The 25,651-nt window shown below is 41.9% G+C and overlaps 1 protein-coding gene across 2 annotated transcripts in view; it reads left to right on the top strand.

The window, feature by feature from the left end:
- The first annotated feature begins 382 nt into the window (after nucleotides 1-382).
- The window catches only part of LOC108716440 (synaptotagmin-14-like), a 116,818-nt gene continuing 91,549 nt past the window's right edge, over nucleotides 383-25,651 (top strand). Inside the window, exons 1-2 of one of the 2 annotated variants that reach the window (XM_041562521.1) lie at nucleotides 383-803; nucleotides 19,038-19,085. In XM_041562521.1, the coding sequence (XP_041418455.1) occupies nucleotides 791-803; nucleotides 19,038-19,085 (61 nt within the window). In that variant the 5' untranslated portion in view covers nucleotides 383-790. The remainder of the gene's footprint in view (nucleotides 804-19,037; nucleotides 19,086-25,651) is intronic. The other variant, XM_018262569.2, reaches the window with a different exon arrangement.

Below are 25,651 nucleotides of genomic sequence, written 5' to 3'. Positions count from 1 at the left end.
CCTACTATACCTGCTATCCCACAGTCACACTCCCTTCCCAGAGACTATTATCCACTGTTACTATAGGCACCATCTCTCCCTACTATACCTGCTATCCCACAGTCACACTCCCTTCCCAGAGACTATTACCCACTGTTACTATAGACACCATCTCTCCCTACTATACCTGCTATCCCACAGTCACACTCCCTTCCCAGAGACTATTATCCCACTGTTACTATAGGCACCATCTCTCCCTACTATACCTGCTATCCCACAGTCACACTCCCTTCCCAGAGACTATTATCCACTGTTACTATAGGCACCATCTCTCCCTACTATACCTGCTATCCCACAGTCACACTCCCTTCCCAGAGACTATTATCCACTGTTACTATAGGCACCATCTCTCCCTACTATACCTGCTATCCCACAGTCACACTCCCTTCCCATTGTTACTATACACTGTCTCTATTATATGTGGCACCAGGCATGTGTGAGTAACAGCAGGTTGTGTAGAAGGGATGAGCGGTAGAGACAAGATGAATCACAAACAAACCTGAGCTGTTGATGTTGGTCCCTCAGTAACAGACCAGCCCAGGTTTCCCGCCTCCTGCTCTAGTACCTGGGAGCCATTAAGCAGAAGCTTGTGGAGCCAGGGCGAGACCACTCTGCACAGCATCCCCAGTACCGGTCATAATCTGGGGGAGACGCTGAGCCGTTCGTGTGCGAGTGGTTTATTCCTTGTTAATCCCAGGCTCGCTCCACCCCTCCTCACCGTTTCTTTGGTACGCTCCGTCCAGAAAGCATCATGCCGAGTGATGGTGAGTAAGTAGTAGGCCAATAACCGGCTGCTGAGCGGATCACTGGCAACTTCATAGCGGGGTGTGAGTGCGTGAGGCAGCTGCCGGCCTTGTGTGAGTGACAGGCTAATGTTTGCAGACTTCTGCGCGCTCTGTGTATCAGTAGAAGTGCAGAGACAGGGTTGTCGGTCCAGCTGTGACACAAATACAACTCCCCCTGTGCTACGAGTCCTGGGCCAGGAGCGCATTGCTGAGCATGATGGGAATTGTAGTTCTGCAGGAGCTGTAGTTTCTGACTGGCATGTGTATCCCCAGAGCCACTCTGATTGCATTTCATTGTTGCCAAGTGCATGACTGGCATGGGCATGAACTGGTTAAATGCTGTGCAAGTCATGTGACCCGTGCACTTCCATTGTGTGTGTATTATACTGATACAGGTTTTGGTGGGTTCTGTATGTAAGTGATCCTCGGGGGCGGGAGCTGACATAGAGGGGGCGTTGCTATGATTTCGAGGGACGGGCAATGGTGGTGTTGGGCGATGACTTGGCGATTGGTCGGACTGTCCGGGTCAAAACTGGACATGTAACAACCCTACCTGTATCCCCGTCATTATGATCCAACTACAGGCAGGAGCCGCGGTCACATTTCGATTAACACATCAGATACATTGGTGTATGTTTTCTTCGACAATGTATTAGCGTTAACTGTCGTTCCAAATAACCGCCTGACACAAAGCTGCTGAGAGTGGGATAGTGAAGAGTAAAGCCGGCTACAAATGGAATGATCTGCTCGTTTGGCGAGATCCCAATATGAGACAATCTTACCCCTGTATGCCCACCTTGAGGTAGAGTCCTGCGCGGAACCAATTTCTAAGACCCAACCCGCAGCCCGCATATTTACCCGACCCAGACCTGCAACTGCCTGGACCGCAACCCGCCGACCACCATCGGACAGGAAGTGATGGTGCTGCCAACCAAAGTGACATCTTCAGAAGTGGGCGGGGACAGAAACACGTTTTGTAAAACGTTAAAAGGAGTAAAATATAGACAATATTACGTAAGATATGAAATTTAGATCAGACCCACATACCCGCATCTATACCCGCACCTGAAAATCCTCCCCTCATTCCGCAAGGGAGGCTGCTTTTTTTGGTACCCGCCCTGCTGCAGGACTCTACCTTGATGTGAGTGATATGGGGCTGATCTGATATTGTTTGGATCTTTCAATGCATCTTTACTCTTCACTATCGCTTTTTCAGCAATCTGTCTCTCTATATGCTGCTTTGTTGCGGAGATGGTTATTTTGAAAGACAGTGACTCTAATAACATCGTCTAGGCAAATGCACCTGTTGGGTCTCCTGTGTCATTGCCCTTAAGCTGGCCATACACGGGCCAATAAAAGCCACAAACAGACTGAGTCGACAGCTTATTGACCCGTGTGTGGGACCCCCGACAGGCTTCCCCGATCGATATCTGACCGAGAGTTTGCCACATGTCGATTGGGCAGGGGTAAAAATCCCATCCATTTGACCTGATCATTGGGACCTAGGGCCCACGATCGGATCAGCCCAATATTGCTCACCTCAAGGTGGGCATATCAGGGAGAAATCGCCAAACAAGCGGATCTCTATGTGTATGGCCACCTTTAGACTTTTTGGGATTTGGATCTCAAATCACTTACGGCCCTATAGATGTATTGGTATCTGAAGGTGGTCATTAGCAACCAGAACCACTCCTTTGGTGATGTTGCCAAACAAGCAGTTCCTTGAGGTCCCACCAGGTCTGGACTGAGAATTAAAATAGGCCCCCGCAATTTCAGGTACACAGAGGCCCAAACAGCCCCCACCAGCCCACTAAATACTGACTTTCTATGGCACCTTATAGCATTCCCTCTGGCATTTGCCAGAACCAACAGATTGTCAGTCCGGGCCTGGGTCCCACCCTGATTGACCGTCAGTCCGCGGCCCTTCAGTTGCTGCACAAGGGAATATTATTCTTATTTGTTGTGGTGCTACTTTTAGTTTTGATGCTGGACCTGCAGTGGGAATCAAACACTCCTCTATAAATTATGACAGATTTATCAGTCACTGGCATCTGAGAGTTCTCTTCTTCCAGCAATATCTTTTGAAGAAGGGGAAGATGATATATGACAAACATAACAGATAAGAGCACCGGCCCCTATTGCTGTGTGATCTAAATCAAAACTATCTTTAGATGTAAATATCTGAGATACAGAACCCCTTATGCACAGAACCCTATTAGCATTAGAATTTCTCAGTATACTCACAGACAATGTAGCTCTCACTCTCTCTTTTTTTAAAATAATACATACAGGTATGTCTCATAGTATTCAGAATGCTTGGGACCTGGCGTTTTCCAGATAACGGATCTTTATGTAATTTGGATCTTCAGCCCTATTGTCTACTAGAAAATCATGGAAACATTAAATAAACCTAATAGGCTGGTTTTGCTTCCAATAAGGATTAATTATATCTTAGTTGGGATCAAGTACAAGCTACTGTTTTATTATTACACAGATAAAGGAAATCATTTTTAAAAATTTGGATTATTTGGAAAAAATGGAGTCTATTGGAGATGGCCTTTGCATAATTCAGAACTTTCTATATAATGGGTTTCCAGATAAGGGATCCCATACTAAAGGTGGCCATACACGGATAGATCCGCTCGTTTGGCGATGTCGCCATACGAGCGGATCTCCCTCCGATATGCCCACCTTGAGGTGGGCAATATCGGGCTGATCCGATCGTGGGCCCTAGGGCCCAACTATCGGTTCCTAGCGTTCGTCAAACGGGCGGTCGGATCGCGGGACCGCATCAACGAACAGATGCGGTCGCGATCCGACGGGATTTTCTGTCCCATCCGATCGAGATCTGGCCGACTTTCGGCCAGATCTCGATCGGGGAAGCCCGTCGGGGGCTCCCATACACGGGCCAATAAGCTGCCGACTTGGTCTGTCGGCAGCTTTTATCGGCCCGTGTATGGCCACCTTTACTTGATCATACTCATGCCACTTGCTCGAGTTGATAGTAATTTCAAGATTCCTATTGTATGTTATCCTACTTCAGCCAATGGAATCACTTAACTGGCTAAAATGCTGCATTGTGGGTAAAAACTGAAAAATTGGGTATGATTTTTCTGCTTTGCATGCAGCAATACCCATATATTGCTAATAGTCTTTCGTTCTATTCCTTGCCCTGCTGGTTCTGACTTTTGAAAAACTGTATCAGAAGGACTGATAGACCTGTGAAGACACATGCAAGGCTGACTGTTGCTACATTGTTTCAAAAGACAGAACCAGTAGTGCAGAAAGGAGCAGACAGGAACAGCTTTCAGATTTACAAATAGCTGTAAAACCATTGGGAGTCTTTAATGTTTGTATATTGGAAATGTGCTCAATTCTCTGAGTTTACATTCCCTGTAATGCTGCTCTGCTGTCTGTAGTCGATAACAGAAGGTATTGATTTTGAATGAGACTAAAGGTGGAGGAAGGGCATGAAATTCCCCTTCAAAGGTTACAGTGTATCCATGTTGTACTATAAAATAACCCATAACTAAGGCAACCCTCAACCCTCCTCTGACAGTATAGTTTTATAATTAACAGAGATTCAACCCCTCAATGAACCATATATATATGGAAAGGCTTTAGCACACACTTCAAAAGTTACATACCTGGTTGCAGTTCAGAAATCAAATATCCAAAGGCAGAAAAAGCTGAAGCACACCATTATTTTCTTCAAAAAGATAAAGCATTTATTACATCAACGTTTCGGCCCTCGCATGGAGCCTTTATCAAGATAAAGGCTTGATAAAGATCTTGATAAAAGCTCCATGCGAGGGCCGAAACGTTGATGTAATAAATGCTTTATCTTTTTGAAGAAAATCCTGGTGTGCTTCAGCTTTTTCTGCCTATAGATAGATAGATAGATAGATAGATAGATAGATAGATAGATAATATACTGTATATATATATAGTGAATAAAGTACCCCCCTCTGTAAAATATAAGGATATTATAAGTTACAGAGGTGTTCCCCGGCCATATAAAAGCTCGAGGCAGAAGGCTGAGTGTTTTTATATGGGTCATGGAAATCCTAGGTGACTAAAAGCCTTTAAATTATTTAAAGACCATAAAAATGTAAGACGGTGCTACCTTAAAGGTGAACTAGCCTTTTAAAGGAGAAGGAAAGGCTAAAATGAAGTAAACTTTATCAGAAAGGTCTATATAAATACACCAGTAATCCCTCAAAGTAATGCTGCTCTGAGTCCTCTGTCAAAAGAAACACAGCATTTCTTTCCTTCTATTGTGTACTCATGGGCTTCTGTATCAGACTTCCTGTTTCTTAAAGGAACAGTAACACCAAAAAATTTAATTGTTTTAAAGTAATGAAAATATTATGTAGTGTTGCCCTGCACTGGTAAATTTGATCTGTTTGCTTCAGAAACACTACTATAGTTCATATAAACAAGCTGCTGTGGAGCAATGGCGGAAATTGAAAAACGGCTTTATGGCACAGGTTAACGAATGGATAACAGATAACGCCATTAGACAGACAGAGCTTATCTGCTGTGTAACTTGAGCTTTTTCTCCTTTGAATGGCTGCCCCCATTGCTACACAGCAGCTTATTATATAAACAATAGTAGTGTTTCTTAAGCAAACACATCAGTTTTACTAGTGCAGGGCAACAATGCATATATTTTCATTACTTTAAACCACTTTTATTTTTTGATGTTACTGTTCCTTTAAACCTCCAGGTCTAGGGCTTGAGCATGCTCAGTTTGCTCCTCTCTCCCACTACCCTTCCCTTTTATCTCCTCTCCTCCCTGCTGTAATCTGAGCCCAGAGCTATGAGCAAGCAGGGAGAGACTCAGGCAGGAAGTGGTCACACCAAGCTAATATGGCAGCTGCTATCTTAAACAAACCGAGAGAGTTTCTAGAGCTCTTTACTCAGGTATGGAAAAGCATTCTACAGAATAAATATAGTGTTATACCTTGCACTATTGTGGCTAATCTATAAATAAACTGTCTCTGTAGCTTTCCTTCCTTCTTTAAATAGGACATGGATAAATGGATGTGTATGTGAAGAACACAGAGATATCACCATTACACCCGTAGGCTCATTAATATGTATAGGGGGTTGAGAGGGCATTTTCTTTGCTCTACCTTCCCTACCCTGTCCTACATACACTTGCCACGTTGATCCCATGCATTAGTAACTGCTGAATTTCTACACTTCATGTATAATTAATCAATTAACCAGGCTCACATGAACACTGAGGAATGACACAAAAGTGCGTGTTAAATGAACGCTCTGTTGCTCTGCCTGATCAGTGCACATAATGTATATTAAATGTATTTATCCACTGTGTAACACAGTCATGCCCTAGAAAGGAAAGGTCATTTAATGAATGTTACTGTTATTAAAGGGGTTGTTGCCCTTTAAATTAACTTTTAGTGCAACGTAGAGCGTGATATTCTGAGACAACTTGCAGTTGGTTTTCATTTTTTATTATTTGTGGTTTTTGAGTTATTTAGCTTTTTATTCAGCAGCTTTCCAGTTTGCAGTCAGCCATCTTGTTGCTAGGGTCCAAATTACCCTAGCAACCATGCATTGATTTGACCAAGAAACTGGAATAAGAATAGGAGAGGCCTGAATAGAAAGATGAGAATAATAAAAAGTAACAAGAACAATACATTTGTAGCCTTTCAGAGCATTTGTTTTTAAATGGGGTCAGTGACCCCCCATTTGAAAAAAACATTAACAAATAAATAATGAAGACCAGTTGCAAAGTTTCTTCACATTGGCCACGCTATACCATACTAAAAGTTAATTTAAAGGTGAACCACCCCTTTACATACACTAGTATTCGGCTGATATATTGTATACAAGGTGCTGTGCAAACGGTTATTGGTGTTTGGCCTTATAACGTAAAATAACTTAATAAATTGTAGTACAGTAGGATAAACAATGTTATGTGGTAATCCACGTGCCAATTTTGTTTTCTTGTGGGTTAGGGATAGGGACCCCCATTTAATGTATTTTTATAATTGAACATCTGAGGCTTAAGATGTAGTTACTATTATTACTACACTTGCAGTATTGGGGTGCAGTTAGTGATGGACTTGTCCAAAAGTCGTAGGTTTCACCCATAGGTGTGACCAGCTATACTGAGGGCTATTTTTACCTCTCCAAAATATATACTTTTTTAAAACGAAACAAGCTGAAATGCCGCTCCTCACCTTTCTTATTGAGTGCACGTGGGCAAGGCTTAATATACATACTAAACAAGTTAGCCCCTGCACTCTCAATATATAACCCCCTAAAAAAATATTCTTGCACAACTTTCTTTTTTTTTTACTTAGGCTAGGACTGACGCATGGACACTGCCTTGACGGTGCGTGTCAGTTTATGCATGCTTTGTACAAACTTTGTAACTAATAGTGTCTTTTTTTTGGAAAGTTACAGTTCAGTTGTGCAAGATTTTTTTTTTTAGGGGGTTATATGTTGAGAGTGCTGGGGCTAACTTGTTTAGTATGTATATTAAGCCTTGCCCACGTACACCCAATAAGAAAGGTGAGGAGCGGCATTTCAGCTTGTTTCGTTTTAAAAAAAACTATATATATATATATATATATATATATATATATATATATATATGTATATAGTCCTGTATATACTCTTTGCAAGTACATATTTATCAGTTTACTTGTTTTTGAGATCATTCCCTTTCTGTTGAATGAATTTTGTTTGCTTGGATATTTTTTTTTCAACGAGCATCATTTTTTTTTGTAAACAGGGTCGGACTGGGCCGGACTGGTGTGGGCCCCACCAGCCCAGATCCCCACCCTGCATTTCTAAAGTTCTCAGTGTGCGTGCGCACCTAAAGGTTTTCCTGCCGCGCTCAGCTCTCACAGTGTGTGCGCGCACTGTAAGTTCTTCCTGGCACGACCGGGTCTCACAGTGCGCATCTAACGGTCTTTCTTCTGTCACCGGCTCTCACGGTGCGTGTGTGCGCATGTGCACACGAGCGGCGGCAGGCAGGGGGTGGTCCGGAGAGGGGGCCCTGCGCTAGCAGTCCGACCCTGTTTGTAAAGATAAAACGTGGCTTGTAGGTGGTGCTTCAGAAGCTGCGGGAATCATTACTTATATAAAGTGCTTATTTATTTATAGGGCTCAGTCGTACTGCGCAATGGAGGGGTTTAAGTAATCGTAACTAAACACATGCTGGTACAAAAGGGTAACAAGGTTTTGTTTATGGGCGGAATTTCATACGGGTACGTGTCCTTACAGAGTGAATCCATGGCTTGGACTTGTCCGTGGAGTTCCTTCATAGCACCCTTGGCCAACCGTGCCATCCAAACACCACTTTAGGTATCTAAATTGTACAAAGGTTTCCCCGGGGATTTCAAACTAAAAATAGGCAGTCCCCTAGCAAAATATCTGAGGGTGGCGAAATTTAGAATAAATTAGAAAGGCCTCAAGCTCTTGTTCAACTTCTACTAATAGCCTGCTAATTATAGACGTAATTACACACCCATCAATCCTTGTGATGGCCATTGTATGGATACAAGGGGTGTAACTACAGAGGAAGCAGACCCTTCAGCTGCTGGGGAGCCCAGGAGTATAGGGGCCCTATGAGGCCCTAATTCATATAGAAGTTAAATAAATATTGGTCAACCTCTAGACTTTTTGGGGGCCTGAAAAATAATTTACTGTGGGGCCCATTCATTTCTAGTTACACCACTGATTGATACCATTTGGAGCTACCATGTGTTAAAGTTCTACACGTGAGCTGGCCAAAGAGGAACTACTAACAGGCTGCTTTTGTGTCAGAATAAACTTGATTATCCAAGAGTTTAAGTGTTTTTGGGTCTGGGTTTAAGCCACATCAAAATTCATAAAATATAGTTTGCCTTTTTTGCCCTCTTCTCAGGTGACGTATCTTCCATGTTTTAGTAATGCCACTTCTATGTTTCATTTTGGTAGAGAGTTGTGCTGTCTGCAAAACTGTCACGTATGGGTTTAACTAGATCTCCTGAGTCTAGCTGGTGTCACAATCGGTACACAAAATCCAGAACCAATGCTATGCTCCCTGGTCTCGGCTCTTGCTTCTGCCTTTAACAACCGTCTTTCACCTCATGAGAAGCCCTCAGCTAATTGGATGCCACCAGGTCTTATTAAGAGAGGAGCCAGGCTAAGGGTTCTGGACGAGCAGAGGGACACAATCGTTAGCAAAGTCTTTTTGGGCAAAAGGTCACAGTTCAAGGAACAGACAAAAGCGTAGTCAAATCAGGCCAGGTCGGTGTGGGCAGAATACAAGCGAAGTCGGCCAGGCAAGGGTCAAAGATCAGATCAGAAAGCCAGGCACGGGTCAGATAACAGATTTCAGAATAGTCTGATAACAGGCACAGGTCAGGATCACAGAAGTCAGCAAAGTCAGGCAGGCAGGGTCAAAACAGGAATCAGACTACAAATAGCACGCACCCAGGAACTCAGAAATGGAACCTAACAAACGGGCAATAAGTTTGGATCAGAGGCCCCTTTAAATATTTGAATTTGGCGCCGCTGGCGTGATGATGTCACACAGCCGGCACGCAAAACAAGGAAGTGGGCGCGTGCGCGCCATAGAGAAGTCGGAGCAGGAACCGAAAGGACTAGGGCTGCGGGCGTGCCCGCGGTAGGCGTCCCCCCCGGGCCCTAGTCCACGCTAGACCACCAGGGTAAGCCCTTACAGCTGGATAATGCTTCACATGATAGGACAAGGAAAGTGGAAATCACTGGGTGGGGAGCCAACCCGGGAAGGTGCTCATTCCTTCCTGCTCCTCTTTAAAGTGATCAGTCGGGGAGAGAAGGAGGGTTCAGAATAGGGTTGCCACATTTTCCCCCCAGTGGAGACTGGCTGTGACATTGAGGGGTGGGGCTATGTATCGGTGATTGGCTGATCGCTGTGTCAATCATGGGGAATCCTGCCTGGTTTTCCTTATTTGGAAAACAGGGCAGGAAGTTTTGACCCGGGCAGCCAAAACCAGACAGGTGGTTCAGGAAGAAAAAGGGGACTGGTGATTAACGCTAGACAAGGAAGTAACTAAAAGAGCTGCAGTTGAACTGGCTGTAATAGAGAAACAACATTAATCTGAATGCAGAGAAAAAGGTATGCTATTCAGGGGGCTGTTTAGAGTTATCTTTAAAGGGATCCTTCGCCTTTAAATTAACTTTTAGTAGTGTTATAGAATGGCCTAAGCAACTTTTTAATTGGCCTTAATTTTTTCTTTTTTATCGTTTTTGAAATATTTACCTTCTCGTTCTTTCTCTGTCCAGCTTTCAAATGGGGGTCACTGACCCATCTAAAAAAAAACAAATGCTCTGTAAGGCTACAAATGTATTGTTATTTGCTACTTTTTATTACTCATCTTTCTATTTAGCCCCCCTCCTATTCATATTCAAGTGTCTTATTCAAATCAATGCAGGCTCGCTAGTATAATTTGAACCCTAGCAACCCGGGTTGCTACAATTGCAAACTGGAGAGCTGCTGAATAAAACTAAATAACTCAAAAAATGATAAAGCCAATTGCAAATTGTCTCAGAATATCCCTCTCTACATCATACTAAAAGTTAACTCAAAGGTGAACAACCCCTTTAAGACCAGTACTAAGAATAAAGCTCTGTCCCTTACTCTGTGAAGAACAGACAGGCAGTAAAGTACAGGTATTGGATCTATTATCTGGAAAGTCTTTACATATTTTGGATCACCATAGCATAAAAAAAATTAAACATTAAATAAACCCAATAGGATTGTTTTGCCACCACTTGGATTCACGTAGGAGGTACAATCAAATATAAGTTACTTTTTTATTACTACAGAAATAAAGTAAATCACATTTAAATATTAGAATTAATTGCTTAAAATGGACTTTGAGGGAGAGGGCCTACCCGTTATTTGGAGCTTTCCGGATTATGGTTTTCCAGATAAGGGTTCCCATACCTGTACTGTATATCTGGTTTGTGCTGTGCTAAACCAGTGCAAAGGAATAGAAATCCAATGCCGCTAGTTCTAAAGTGGCAGTAGCCCTTTAAGTTCAAGTAAGAGCTTCTTATATTTCAGTCACAGTTTCCCTTTAACACTTGTACCTGACACTTGGTACAGTATCTGAGTTGTGGAATAAGAAGTTGGCCTGGGGCTTGTGTTCCTCAGTGGGATCATTTATGTAACTGGGCTAGTGTGGTGTGTGATTACAGAGATGTGCAATGTGCTTCCTTCTCCGCTTCCAAAAGCTTTCAAAGAAAAGCCTGATTACTTTCCCGATTCGTTTCCCTTGGATAAACAACATCACATGACAGTTGCGGGGCATCTTAGTTTTTAAGATATGTATATAGGCATAACAGGAAAAGCTTCAGGGTGCATAGACAGAAGCATTAGCATGCATGTTATATACATATCCACATAGGGAAAGGAGCAGGGTGCATAGACAAAACTGCACCTACAGCTTGGGAGAATAAAGACGTAGGAAATTAAAGGGCAGCTAAATGACAGTTGTCAAGTTTGTTTACTTTTGTGTGCATGGCCAGATGGAACATGAAAACACTTTTGTCTCCTTGACCCATAATATTCTGTACTCGTGTGCCAAAAAAGAGGTCTAGATAAATTTGTTCTGGGAGACCTATATTTTCATAATAGTGATGTGCGGTCCGGCCTGAAACCCTATGGTTGGGCGGGTTGTGGCCAGTTGAAGCTTAAAATCTTTGGGTCACAACCATACATTTATGGCTTCCGTTCCCTGAATTTATAGACTTGAACCTGCATCGCCCCTTTTGTGACGTCACCGCAGGTTGTGGCGGGTGTAGGTCTATAAATAGAGGGGACAGAGCGGGCCAGATCGGGTGGGGGTCGAGGGAAACTTGACCCACACATGACTATTTAAAGTACCATGCCATTAAGCCAACAGAATCACAAAATCCATAGCAGCATCTCCAGAGGCTCATTATGATGGCAAAGAGAGGGGCTAGGTGCTAGTGCGTTTTTTTCATCCTAAAGATTTCCTCATTCTGAACCAGATGCGTGGGCAGACAAGACCGGCTCTTCCTCTTCGGTGCCCATAGGCCGTAAGGTCCTTGCACCCGCTCACCTACATTCACACGCACCCCCCTCACGCAAGGTCTGGAATGCTGGGAAGCTGTGGCTCCTATAATGCAGCTGGTTGGCATGCCACCCCTGAAATTTTGCTTCCCTAGGCCTGGGCCTTTGTGGTCTTGCCACAAATCTGGGCTTGTGCGCAGAAGTAGTGTACAGAGGGGGGAAGATGCTGGTATGGGTTGGGAGCAGGTCCTACAATGGCAACATTTTGCAGGATAGGCTTGGGTGCAGGTTGAGGTTTTCCTGACCCACACAGGATTGGGCCATTTCAACTGGAATTTAGTAAATTACTAGTGCTGGTCTGTACTTGCGCTGTGTGCCAATATGTTGGTTGTAGCACAGCATGAGGACGTAAAGGGGGCAGTACACTTTGGTGCTAGAGAGCCCTGTTCTGTATATCTGTGATGAGCAGTTTTCCCTTTGGGTGGTTATTCCATTGATGCAGTGGCGTAACTATAGAGGAAGCAGACCCTGCAGTTGCAGGGGGGCCTGGGAAAAGGGGGCCCAGTCTGCTTCCTCTATAATTAACAAGAAACCACCCCTTGCCCAGCTGCTTTCTTACCTGCGATGGGGAAGCAAAGACACGGGGCGGAGCGTGGGTGTAGTCCGGGCAGTGAGTGGACAGCATCCGGACGGGAAGTGGGCGGAGGCAGGAAGTGGGCGGGAGGATGGGGATCGGAGTGCGCTGGGCCCATGTGAAGATTTTTTTGCAGGGGGACCCAGTGCACTCTAGTTAGTACCACTCGCTCCGGCACAGCCACATCTCTGCTGCAATTTACCAAATTGCCTTTATTCTTTATCTTATTCCAGGGTCTCTGAACCATTCTTATCAAATATTCCTTATTTCTTTAGGTCTCCTTTTTCTCAAGTTATTTTGGTGTCACTTCAACTGTAAATTGATTTTGGAAACCTGAAAAATTCTCCCCAAACGCAGCAGTTTATAACTCTCAGTATGTCTAGTGTGATGTAGCAGAATAACTGAACAGATAGTGTGTGAGTGCTACTGCCAGCCCCTGCTGGATTACATCCTTCCCTGGAGCTGACAGTTGCGTGGGGCTGATACTTACTCTGCACAACAACAGCTGCTCCTGCATGACTGCAACACGGCTGCGCACCAACAGCTCCAGGGGGGAATAGAAGATGTTTTCTTACATTTAGCTTCTGCTATTCAGTTTAGAAGGCAGGAATGTCCCAAATGCATCAATCCCAGGTCTGCAGAGGTGCATAGAAGGATGACGGAGGTCCCAAGTGTCTCAGTCGGGGATTTTGTGTATAACCTGCACACCCACGGCAGTTGTTGTACTACAATACCCAGCATCCTACAGACAGCCTCAGTCTTAGCTTTGTTAATATAAAAAGAGGTATTAAAATTCATACTCCAGCAAGCTAATTTGGAGTCCATGATTCCAAGCTGCCCCACCTAGTGGTACCACTAAAAAAACCACTAAACTTTAAAATCGCACAGCCTTACCGAAACTCCACTTGCGCTCCTCTTCAGAAAAGGCGTTCCGGCGATCCATCGTGCAGAGCTCGATTTCTCCTCCCTGCCTTCCTTATAAGAGATTGCCAGGGAGGAGAAATCGAGCACCGCACAATGGATCATCGCCGTGTCGCCTTTTCCGAAGAGGAGCACAAGCGGAGTTTCGGTAAGTTATTCTTAATAAAGGCTGTGCAATTTTAAAGTTTAATTTGTCTTGGTGGTTTTTTTTTTCGTGGTATACTTATGAATTTTTTTTTACATTTTTTGATGCTACTGGTCCTTTAAGCATGATCTCCCGGGAGCAAGTTCATTAAAACCTCTCGGGTGATTTTCAGTATTTATGTTTTATAGAAAGCGCTGTGATCATGGGTTCTGTTCATTGTGATAAGGCGTTTGTAACAACACATCCAGAGTATTTGCTCAAGGCTGTAGAGGGGTTTAAGTAGAAGTAAACCCACTGGGCCAGATTCAATTCAGTGAGAAAAAGTTGTCTCCTGATTTATCACATGAAAAATCATGGTCGAGATTCAATTAGTGGAGAAAAGACTTTTCTCCAAATTAAGTTCCACTTTTTTTCCCATAGACTTTAATAGAGTTTTCACATGAAAACATTGAGATACCTTTTTTTCAGAATTGAACTGCATCTCAAATTGAATCTCGTCCTTGAGTTTTCATGTGATAAACCATGAGATAACTTTTTCTCACTAAATTGAATCTGGCCCATTATCTGTAAATTCTGGACTGTGTCCCTTCAGTGTTTGTAATGGAGGATGTGGATGGGATATTTATCCAGCTGTTAAGTGGTAAAGTGCACAGGATCCAGGTTTCTTGTCCCTAACCAGTGCCATTATTGGGGGGTGGAGTCTAGTCAGGGGCCCCATGGCAATGGGGGTCCCAAGAGATATGAAGGTCTAATTTGCAGGCTTGTGGCACGGGTTTATGGGGTTAAGGTGAATTATGGGTGTGTTAATGGGTCATGGCTGGTGTAGATTTAGGGTGTGGAATTTAGTTGCTTATTATTTTGGGGCCCTATTGTACTTAGCTAGGGATGTCACCTGTCTGGTATTTTCCCTGTCACCCCACTAATCCACCCCAATCTCTACTCCTAGCTTCCTAACTCTACTCACAATACTCTCTTATTTGGCCACTGACATCACAAACTTTGCCCCTTTGCATACAGTCCCGATTTTGACAGCTCAACCCGCAGTCCCGTATTGTTATTGAAACGTCCCAACTTTCTCTTTGATCTCCTGCACTGAACAGCCAGAAAAAGATACAAAGTTTCTAACTTAATTGGCTTTTGGCAGAGAGCCCAGAATAGATACTAAGATGCTTTTGTAACAATTTAAGATAAGCAGGTCTCTGATTTGCAGTTTAAAGGGAAATTCACCTTCATTAGCAAAACTGTAATAACACATAAAAACCACACAAATATGTTCAAACTTTCATAACCTGCCAAATTTTGTAAAATGGACATGGTAATTAGGGGTGTGGCCACAAAATGGGTATGGTCAAAATTCTGCCTCAATACTCAAAGCAAATCTTTTTGTCCCTTTTTCTATTTCCAAAATGTTGGGAGGTATGCCTTTGTGCCATAGGCCTGTTCCTTTGCACCATAGATCCCCCCCCCCCCCCGGTTGACCTGTCCCCTAACCAGCTGGCAGAGCTCTCCTCAAGGGGGCCCAGACTAGCAGTAGATTAATAATATGAAGCCCATGAGGGGGGACTCTGCATACTAAGTAGTATGGGGCGCCATGATTTCTGTTGACCCTAGGATCTAGCAAATAATAATATAGTGAATAAAGTACCCCCTCTTGTAAAATATAAGGATATTATAAGTTACCGAGGAGTTTCATGACCATGAGTGTTGTTATACAGGTCATGGAACTCCGAGGTAACTTCTAATATCCTCATATTTTGCAACTGGGGTACTTTATTTATTATAATACACAAGTTTCAGTGAGTCATGTGATAGAAATGACATCACTAAGCACCGTTTCTAAGTATATAATTTCCAGCAGGGAAGGCAACTACAGTTTGTAGCAACTGAAATGAATACCCCACTGATCATTTCATCCACTTAGGGAATTTACTGGGTTTTATGATATGCCCTTTAGCAGTAAAGTTCTGTGTCTCCAAAGATGCCCCAGTAGCTCCCCATCTTCTTTTCTGCTAATTCACTGCACATGCTCTGTGCTGCTGTCACTTACTGAGCTTAGGGACCCACTCACAATATACAGTACACTTGGGGGCACATTTACTAAGGGTCGAAGTAAATGCGAAGTGAATTTTCAAATTCAAAAACTTCGAATTTCGAAGTCATTTTTGGGTACTTCGACCATTGAATAGGCCAAATTTGACTTCGACTTTGATTTGAAGTGAAAATGCTTAGACTATTCGACCATTCGATAATCGAAGTACTGTCTCTTTAAAAATTTAGACACTTCGCCACCTTAAACCTGCCGAATTGCTATGTTAGCCTATGGGGACCTCCTAGAACCTAGTAAAATCATACGATAAAAACGTTTGAATCGTTCAATTCGAAGTACGATCGTAGTACGATCATAGGATCTTAAAAATGCTTCGACTTCGAATGTCCGACTAGCCTATTCGATGGTCGAATTTCAACGTTTTTTTCACTTCGACCCTTATTAAATCTGCCCCATAGAATAGAAATGTCACAATATAAGGCTGATAAGTAATTAATACAGATAATTACTGCATGGCAGCACAGAAACCAGTGCAATTAGCATCAGAATTTAATAATCAGCAAACCTGTAGCATCAGCTTATATTACAGCCAGGGAAGCTCATTTTCTGCTGGATAATTAGTGACGAGCCCTAAGCTTAGCTTCTCAACAGCCAATCAGAGCCCACTGAGCATGTGAGTGTCACAGACACTTTCCAAGATGGTGACCCCCTGTGACAAGTTTGAAGTCCTGGATCATTGCTGCTATTGACAAGCTGAAACTTTAGCCTCGTGCAATAAGTTCACTATATAAAATATGATATTTCTAGCCATGTTCATTTGTAGGATTTAGTTCTCCTTTAAGTTCAATAATGCAAGATATAGAAGTCTTGCTAGACAATTGAATGGGAAAGGATACTTGTAATGGAACTGTGGAATGGGATAATCCTCTATGGCAGACAAGCCACATTAACCAAACGTTTTTTGGTGAGCGAGTAATGGAGAGGTTAACGTGTGTTTATTGATTTTGTTTGACATTCACAGAGACTAATGGCCGATAAGGTTTATGAGGGCATCACATACTATAGAGGTAACAAAAATCAATAACCACTTACTGGCCTATTTTTATGCCTTGGTAATTACTGTTGCCGGCTGTTCCTGCACAAAGGAGGGGCCACACAATGGATAATAAATTGTTTTAATACAATTACTAAGCAGGTTTGGGGAACACTGCAGCCATAAGTCATGTACAAGCAATTTATCTCTCTCTAATCTACATTTAAACTTTGATGCATAGCTTTAAATGCGCTCCTGCCCTACTGTACAGTACAGGGATTTAGTGAAATCACTTGATTGATGATTGATTATGTAGTGTGGGAAGAAGAATATCCTCTTGTAACTATTTTATACTGGCGTCTCTTCCCATAGTGGGGCAATGAAATTGTTCAATATATGCCAAGAAATGACCAAACATTGACCTCACACTAACTACAGTGTGCCGACCACCAATCTGCACTGCCCATTCCTGACTCATGCCCGCCCTCTCCCCTCCCTTCATTTGGCCTTCATTTTTTCTTTTTTATAGTTCTTGAATTATTTCAAATCTGTGCATGGTTGCTAGGGAAATTTGGTTGTTAGCAACCAAAGTGCTGAAATTGCAAACTGGATAGCTGCTGAATAAAAAGCTAAATAACTAAAAAAACACAATAATAAAAAATGAAAACCAATTGCAAAAAAGTTAATTTAAAGGGATTCTGTCATGATTTTTATGGTGTTGTTTTTATCTCTAAATTACACTGCAAATAATTCACTCTACTATGTAAAATTTAATTCCAGAACCAGCAAGTGAATTTTTTAATTGTGGCAGCCATCTCAGGTCATTTTGCCTGGTCATGTGCTTTCAGAAAGAGCCAGGACTTTAGGATGGAACTGCTTTCTGGCAGGCTGTTGTTTCTCCTACTCAATGTAAATGAATGTGTCTCAGTGGGACCTGGAATTTACTATTGAGTGCTGTTCTTAGATCTACCAGGCAGTTGTTATCTTGTGTTAAGCTGGCCATAGATGTTGAGGTTTTTAAAAGATCCGATCCTCATCGTGAGACCACGATTTTCTCGGATCGTACGAATTGACCATCAACTAAAAAGACCAATTTGCCAGGAAAAAAAAGGGGAACTGCCTGCTTGGCCCTGCAAACATAGATAGATTGCACTGGGACAACAAAGATTTTTTGACCTGGCCGATCAATTTCCTGACAGATGTCGGCCGAAAAATCGTAAGATGTAAGATCGTCCGAATCCCACTAACCGCACAATAATTTCGAAGGATTGGTCAGACTTCCCTAAAATCGGTTGTTCGGCAAGAAGAATAGTCGCGTCTATGGGGAACTTTAGGGAGCTGCTATCTGGTTACCTTCCCATTGTTCTGTTGTTAGGCTGCTGGGAGGGGGGTGATATCACTCCAACTTGCAGTACAGCAGTAAAGAGTGACTGAAGTTTATCAGAGCACAAATCATATGACCGGGGGCAGCTGGGAAACTGATAATATGTCTAGCCCCATGTCAGATTTCAAAATTGAATATAAAAAAATCTGTTTGCTCTTTTGAGAAATGGATTTCAGTGCAGAATTCTGCTGGAGCAGCACTTTTAACTGATGCATTTTGAAAAAAACATGTTTTCCCGTAACAGTATCCCTTTAAAGGCGAACAACCATTTTAAGCAGCCAGCCACATGAATGAAAGCCGCTACCATATATTAAACTATAACTTGGACCTTTAGATGCATCTAATTAATTATATTTAATAACAATACAGAGAACTGTATAGGGGTTGCAGAAGCAGAATTGTAAACCCAGATGAAATGCAATGTTCAGTGGTCTTAAAGGTACAGTTATGGGATCTGTTATTTGTTATCCAAAAATAACTACAGAATGGCCGTCTCCCATAGACTCCATTTTATCCAAATAATCCACATTTATAAAAATGATTCCCCTTTTCTTTGTAATAATAAAACAGTAGCTTGTACTTGATCCCAACTAAGATATAATTAATCCTTATTGGAATCAAAACCAGCCCATTGGGTTTATTTAATGAGTAAATGATTTTCTAGTAGACTTAAGGTATGAAGATCCAAATTACAGAAAGATCCGTTACCCGGAAAACCCCAGCTACCAAGCATTCTGGATAACAGGTCCCATACCTGTATTTGTATATAACTGTTTATCATTATAATCATAATATAATTTATTTAAAATTATAAAAAAATAATTTCTATTAAAGGCAATATTTGTTAAAAATGGAACAGGGGATTGCCGTATTTTTAGCTTTGTAAACATTGGGTCTCTATAATATATCCATGCATGAAGTATAATTATAGCACGCCATCTGTATAACCCATTTAATCTGAGTTATATAACATATTTTTTTCCAACTGAATTTTTGCAGGTGGAGAGCGAACCTGTGGAGTACATGAACTTATCTGCATTAGAAAAGGTAGGGCTTTACTATTTTAATACTAAATACATTCTGTAAACAGAGGCCCATGTGCTAGCATTAAACACCCCAGTAACTGAGCACACTTTTGAAATCGGTGATGTCTGTGATATCGAACATTTCTTAAAATTATTTATTTTTTCTTTATATTAATAAAGCAGTACCTTCTACTTGATCCCAGCTAAAATATAATAAATCCTTATTTGAGGCAATACAATACTATTTGGTTTATTTAATACTTAATTATTGTTTAGTAAACTTAAAGGGATTCTGTCAGGGGCAAACATGTTTTTTTTCAAAACACTTCAGTTAATAGTGTTGATCCAGGAGAATTCTGCACTGAAATCCGTTTTTCAAAAGAGCAAACAGATAATTTTGAAATCCAACATGGGGCTAGACATGTTGTTAGTTTCCCAGGTGCTTTCAGTCATGTGACTTGCCCTGATAAACCTCAGTCACTCTTTTCCGCTGCAAGTTCCCAGCAGCCTAACAACAGAACAATGGGAAGGTAACCAGATAGCAGCTCCCTAACACAAGATAACAGCTGCCTGGTAGATCTAAGAACAACACTCAATAGAAAATAGTCAAGTCCTACTGCGACTCCTTCAGTTACATTGAGTTGGAGAAACAGTAGCTTAACTGAAAGCAGTTCTTTCTTTTCTCTATCTATCGCAGTGCTGGCTCTTTCTGAAAGCACAGGATCAGGCACAATGACTTGAGATGGCTGCCTACACACAAATATTAAACCAAAAAAAAAAAAATTTTTTGGTTCAAAAATAACATTTTATATGGTAGAATGAATTATTTGCAATGAAAACAATGTCATTTAAAAATAAAAGCTACACCATAAAAATCATGACATAATTCTTTTAATATATGGAGATCCAAATTACAGAAAGATCCCATATCCAGAAACCCCCAGATCCTGAGCATTCTGGAAAACAGGTATCATACTTGTATTTAAATAAACTCCTAATTTTTTCTGCATTTGAGGGAGTAAATATACGTCTTCCGATACCATACATGTACGTGTTTTGAACCATCTTAGGATCAGATGGTTCGAAACACATACATGTATGGTATCCGTTATCTGGAAACCCATTATGGAAAGGATGTCTCCCATAAGACTCCATTACAATCAAATGATCAAAATTTTAAAAAATGATTTCCCTTTTCTCTGTAATAATAAAACAGAACCTTGAACTTAATTTACAGATATGGGATCCGTTATCTGGAAACCCATTATCCAGAAAGCTCCGAATTACGGAATGGTTGTCTCCCATAGACTCCATTATAATCAAATAATCCACATTTTTAAAAATGATTTCCTTTTTTCTCTGGAATAATAAAACAGTAGCTTGTACTTGATCCCAACGAAGATATAATTAATCGTTATTGGCAGCAAAACCAGCCTATTGGGTTTATTTAATCTTAGTTGAGATCAAGTACATGGTACTGTTTTATTATTACAGATCTTTACTTCTAAAGGGCTGTGGTTGCCTTGGGCTGGTACAGAAGCACAAAACATCATGTAGAACATTTCTACCTACTTCTTTAGTTTAACTTTGCTTGTCCTTTAATTACATTGAAATGCTGGCTAAAATGCTGCATTGTGGGTAAAAAAGGTGAAAAAAATGTTGTTTATGATTTTTCTGCTTTGCCTGCAGCACTGCTGTAATAAATGAGCCATTCAAGCAGCATTGCTTATAGTTTCTATGGCAGTTTCACACTTTTACAACTAAAAAGCAGCTTTCCCTTAAAAAAGGTCGTGGGGACCATTTAAAAACTGGACTACGCCATTCTCACTGACTTCTCCCAAGCAATTGCAAGTGCCTGATAAACGCTGAGCTTTATGTTCTGCTCTGTGTAATGAACCGAAGCATTATAAATGAAACAGGCGATGTGCACCATAATGCCACTAAGCAGGAGCGATGGCTTTGATTGCTCATTTTTGGCTGACTAAGCAGGAGCCTATCTGATGGGAATTGACAATAAAGTACATATATTAAAGAGAAAGCAGAGCACGCTTATTGTTCTGTAGCATTAATAGCTTTAACCAGGGCAGCACGCTGCACATTTTTATAGCCGTCTCCATTTATAGAGCATATAATCTAATTTTAGTTTCCTGTGCCACATGCAGATAAATGGACTCAACTTTAGGCTTCGGGTGTCTTTACTACACTAGAGTCTTGCTCAAGTGCCATTTATGCCTGATTAAGCTCATGCTTCCCAATTGTCCCTATTTAACCTTGGTCATTTAACATGCCCCCCCGGAACTTCTAGGTTTTGGGATACACCTACAGGGTCGGACTGGGGCCCACTTGGGCTGCTGTCTCAGGGGCCCCCTCTGACTCCCTCGGCTGCTCTGGGACCCCTGCCGTGCACGCAACCCATCCCCCGTGCGCTCGTTTGTAGCTTTCGTATCCTATCTTTCGCAATCAGGCCAGTAGGAGTAGGTTCAGGGCAGCGGTGACAGCGAGCGGGTCTTGGCCAGCAGGGCCCACAAGAGCCAGGGCCCACCTGTTTTTTTCCTGGTGTACAACTGCCCAGTCCAACCCTGTACACCTATATGCCTCCTGTGATCCGCCAACTCATCATAGTCAGCCTGGTATTCTTGAGGAGTCTCAATACAGGAAAGGCAGACTGCCGTGTGCATAGCGCAAAAAATGGCAGTTTTTGCACTTTGCACACTGTATTCTTCTCCATAAATGACACCCAATATGTATTTTACGACATGAATTATATTAGCAAAAGATCATTATAAGCACTTTTTGGAAGCATGGAATTTCATGCAATAATCACTCCTAGTTAAAGGGTTGAACCCGAAACATGTTGTGTTTACCACTACTCGGAATAAAATTTTGTTTGCAGTACTACTGCTGGAGTTCCTTTTCCTTCTTCTATACCTGGATCGCATGTAGTAGTTGTAGCACAGAGCAACCATTAAGGAATCAGACACAAGTCGTTTGAAAATTTTGTACTGGCCACCATCCCCCTCTTCTATTTGGGTTTCTAAAACGTGGTAACTGTGTGTAAATATTTTTTTTCCTTAAAGGAGAAGAAAAGACTAAAATTAAGTAAGCCTTATCAGAAAGGTCTATATAAATACACCAGTTAACCCTCAAAGTAATGCTGCTCTGAGTCCTCTGTCAAAAGAAACACCGCATTTCTTTCCTTTTATTCTGTATCAGACTTCCTGTTTTCAGCATAACCTTTAGGGCAGGGCTTGAGCATGCTCAGTTTGCTCCTCTCTCCCTCCCTCCTCCCTGCTGTAATCTGAGCCCAGAGCTTTAAGTGAGCAGGGAGAGACTCAGGCAGGAAGTGATGTCATACCAAGCTTATATGGCAGCTTCTATCCTAAACTAACAGAGACAGTGTCTAGAGCTGATTACTCAGATATGGTAAACCATTTTGCAGAATAAATATAGTTTTCTATCTTGCACTATTGTGGCTAATCTGTTGGCAATAAACTTGGAGCTTTCCTTCTCCTTTAAAGGGGACCTGCCACCATACAAAATAACTGCAAATTATTTTCTTTTGGGTTTGTCTAGCAAAATAAACTTTATTTACACAATATAAACTAGTTAAATCTTGTTTATTTCAGTCATGGGGACAGATTCACTAACTGGCGAAAAGTCGCCAGCGACCACTACGCACCCAACGCTACACTTCACCAGGCAAAAATTTCGCTCAACAACGCTAATTCACTGAAATGCGGAGAGGGAATGTGAGGAGGGTAATTAATAATCTAGTGCAAAATGCAAAATGCTAATAAAAGTAATTGTAGAGGCGGGGCAGGCAATATATGATTTTTGATTGATTTGATTTGAAAAATACTTTTATTATACAGCTTTTTATGTCAGGTGGTTGTCTCAGTTAAAAAACCCAGGCCATAATACAGTTTATGATAATACTTATTGTGATAAATAAATTGCATTTTCTTTGTTATCCAGAGGATGTCAGTGTAGGAATATAAACATATTTGACCCTGGACGCTGCTAAGGTGAAAGTTGGCCTGTTTTTGCCTTCAAAATGATCTCTTTTTTCTGCATGAGGGATGTCTAACCTATAGCCTTTCATAAAAATTATTGAACTCCACCTCTAAGCATCTGAAATGTGTATAAACATAATGAGAAGGGTCAAGTATTGCCCGTCTCTGGTACAAATAAATGTTGAACTGTTTTGTAATTGAAGGCAGAGGCGGGCCAGACTGGCTGGCTGCCCTAGGCAGACCAGCCAGCCAGAACTCCTCCATCCACATCTTGCCGGTAGCTGCGTTTGCAAACATGCACAATAGCGGCATTCGGGCACGCTTGTTTCGTCATGGCTTTCACACACAAGTCTAGTGCCAGGTCCAGTCTAGGGGTAGGCAGAAGAGCACCCCAAAATCGATGCGCCCTAGGCATCTGCCTCTTCTGCCTTCCCCTAGTTCCCGCCCTAATTGAAGGTGTTTTAAATTATCAAGGGGTTAAAAGTGATGGCAGGTGTGTTGCTACCGGGCCTAGATTTTAGCAGCATCTTAAAGGTTTTCAAGTGACCTGCTGTGCTAACCGTGAATTTGATTTTTGTAGTTAAATGCAAGTCAAGACCCCAATGTAAAGCAATATACAAAAAAATGGTTTCTTCCATTACAGTGACTGGACATAGATCAATTATTGTGTATGATACAGTTCAACCTTTGGGGCTCATCATTACTTAATGTACTTAAAGGAGAATTCAACCCTAAACTTAAAAAACCCTACCCTATATAGACCCTCCTCCCCCCAGCCTAAGTGTTACCCTGGGCAAATGCCCCTAACTTTTTACTTACCCCTTGGTGCAGATTCAGGCATCGGAGTTCACGGGCGCCATCTTCAGCCGATTTGGCAATTTTCGCAAGTTTTGGTGCATGTGCAGTTGTCGCGAAGCAGAGAATTGCTCCGACTGCTCATGCACCGCCACGCCAGTCTCATTCCGAAGATTTCCAAAGAGAAGTAGATGGTGTCCGTGTTGGGTAGGTTTTTTTTAATAAGGGGTTTGTTTCTTCTTTAAGTCTACCTAGACAGTTTGTTCAGAAAACTGATCATATTTTACAGAAAACTTGAGTAGTTCGCCTTAAAATGGTCTTTCTAAGGAAGAGATGTGCCGCCATCTTACTTCTATTGACAAGGTTCCCTTGCAAAGGCTTGAACTTCTGCATGAGCAGCATAGTCAATTTTTCAGATATTATACCTTATCCGGAAACCCTTTATTCAGAAAGTTTAGAATTACGGAAAGGCCGTCTCCCATAGACTTAGTTTTATCCAAAGAATCCAAATTTTTATAAAGGATTTGCTTTTTCTCTGTAATAATAAAACATTACCTTTTTCTTGAAACAAAGCCTATTGGATTTATTTAATGTTTACATGATTTTCTAGTAGACTTAAGGTATGCAGATCCAAATTACGGAAAGATCCCTTATCAGAAAAATCCCAGGTCCCGAGCATTCAGCATAACAAGTCCCATAACTGTACTGCACACGCACAAGGTTAAGGGAACCATGGGAATTAGAAGTAATATGGCAGCACTTTTGCTGGTGCATTTTTTCCTGAAAGGGAGCACAGGTTTGGGGAACTGGTGGGGGGTGGGGGGTGCCTAACATTTGGTAGAGAATTAGCCTTATCTTGTCCATTATTTTTTTGCCCTGCAGCACAAGAAAAGTAATGGACAGTTGGGGGGTTATTTACTAAATGGTTTCAAAAACCTCTAAAGCCACTAAAATGAGAATGTTGCTCAATGAGCTACTTATAGTTCTGTCTTATTTATGAAAGCAATTCCCCCCCCAATGGCTTTACCATAAAAAAACTATTTGCAATGCAGGTCTATAGGGAAGTCCTGCACAACATATTTTTCACTTGAATACATGTTGGGAAAGAATGATGTACATGGGGGAATATTCTAAAAATTCCTTTTTTTTTAACTGGAGATGAATGTGAAAGGGAAGGATTTTTTTCTTGGATAAATATGCCAATGTATTCACTAATACACCCTCTATTGCAACCTCAATCGCTCACAGATATCATTACATTTATTTAATAAAACTCAAATTAATCAAATTTTTTTAATTAAAACAAAGTCGACTTAACTCCCATCCACAAATTATCACTAATTGGTAATGAAAAAAAACGTCGCAACAAATTAGAATGGTAAGATTGACACTCAACTTTATCGAATTGTCGCTGTAAAACTCGACTTTATCGGATGAAAACCCCAACTTTATTGGATTATCCAGCCAAGCCTGGATTTGTGCCGAGGCCACAAAGGCCTGGGCCTAGGGCGGCGAAATTTTAGGGGCGGCGTGCCGCCCAGCTGCAGTGGAAACGCATTGTTCCTTTGCTACGCATGGACCACGAGGCCTCGGACGGCGGAGACCGCGGACCGCAAGGCCTCAGCGTGCCGCAGACACAAATACAGCCTGTATTCAGCACAGATTAAGATGTCAAGAAACAACTTCAGGGACATCTGCCATTTACTTCTACATGACCTCGACAAGTTTGAGATATTTTCAGATTTGGATTTTTAGCAGCTTTGGGGTACGATAAATCTCT

Source organism: Xenopus laevis, chromosome 5L (genome assembly GCF_017654675.1).
Source record: "Xenopus laevis strain J_2021 chromosome 5L, Xenopus_laevis_v10.1, whole genome shotgun sequence".
Taxonomy (NCBI): domain Eukaryota; kingdom Metazoa; phylum Chordata; class Amphibia; order Anura; family Pipidae; genus Xenopus; species Xenopus laevis.
This window is presented reverse-complemented; position numbering and strand designations above follow the sequence as displayed.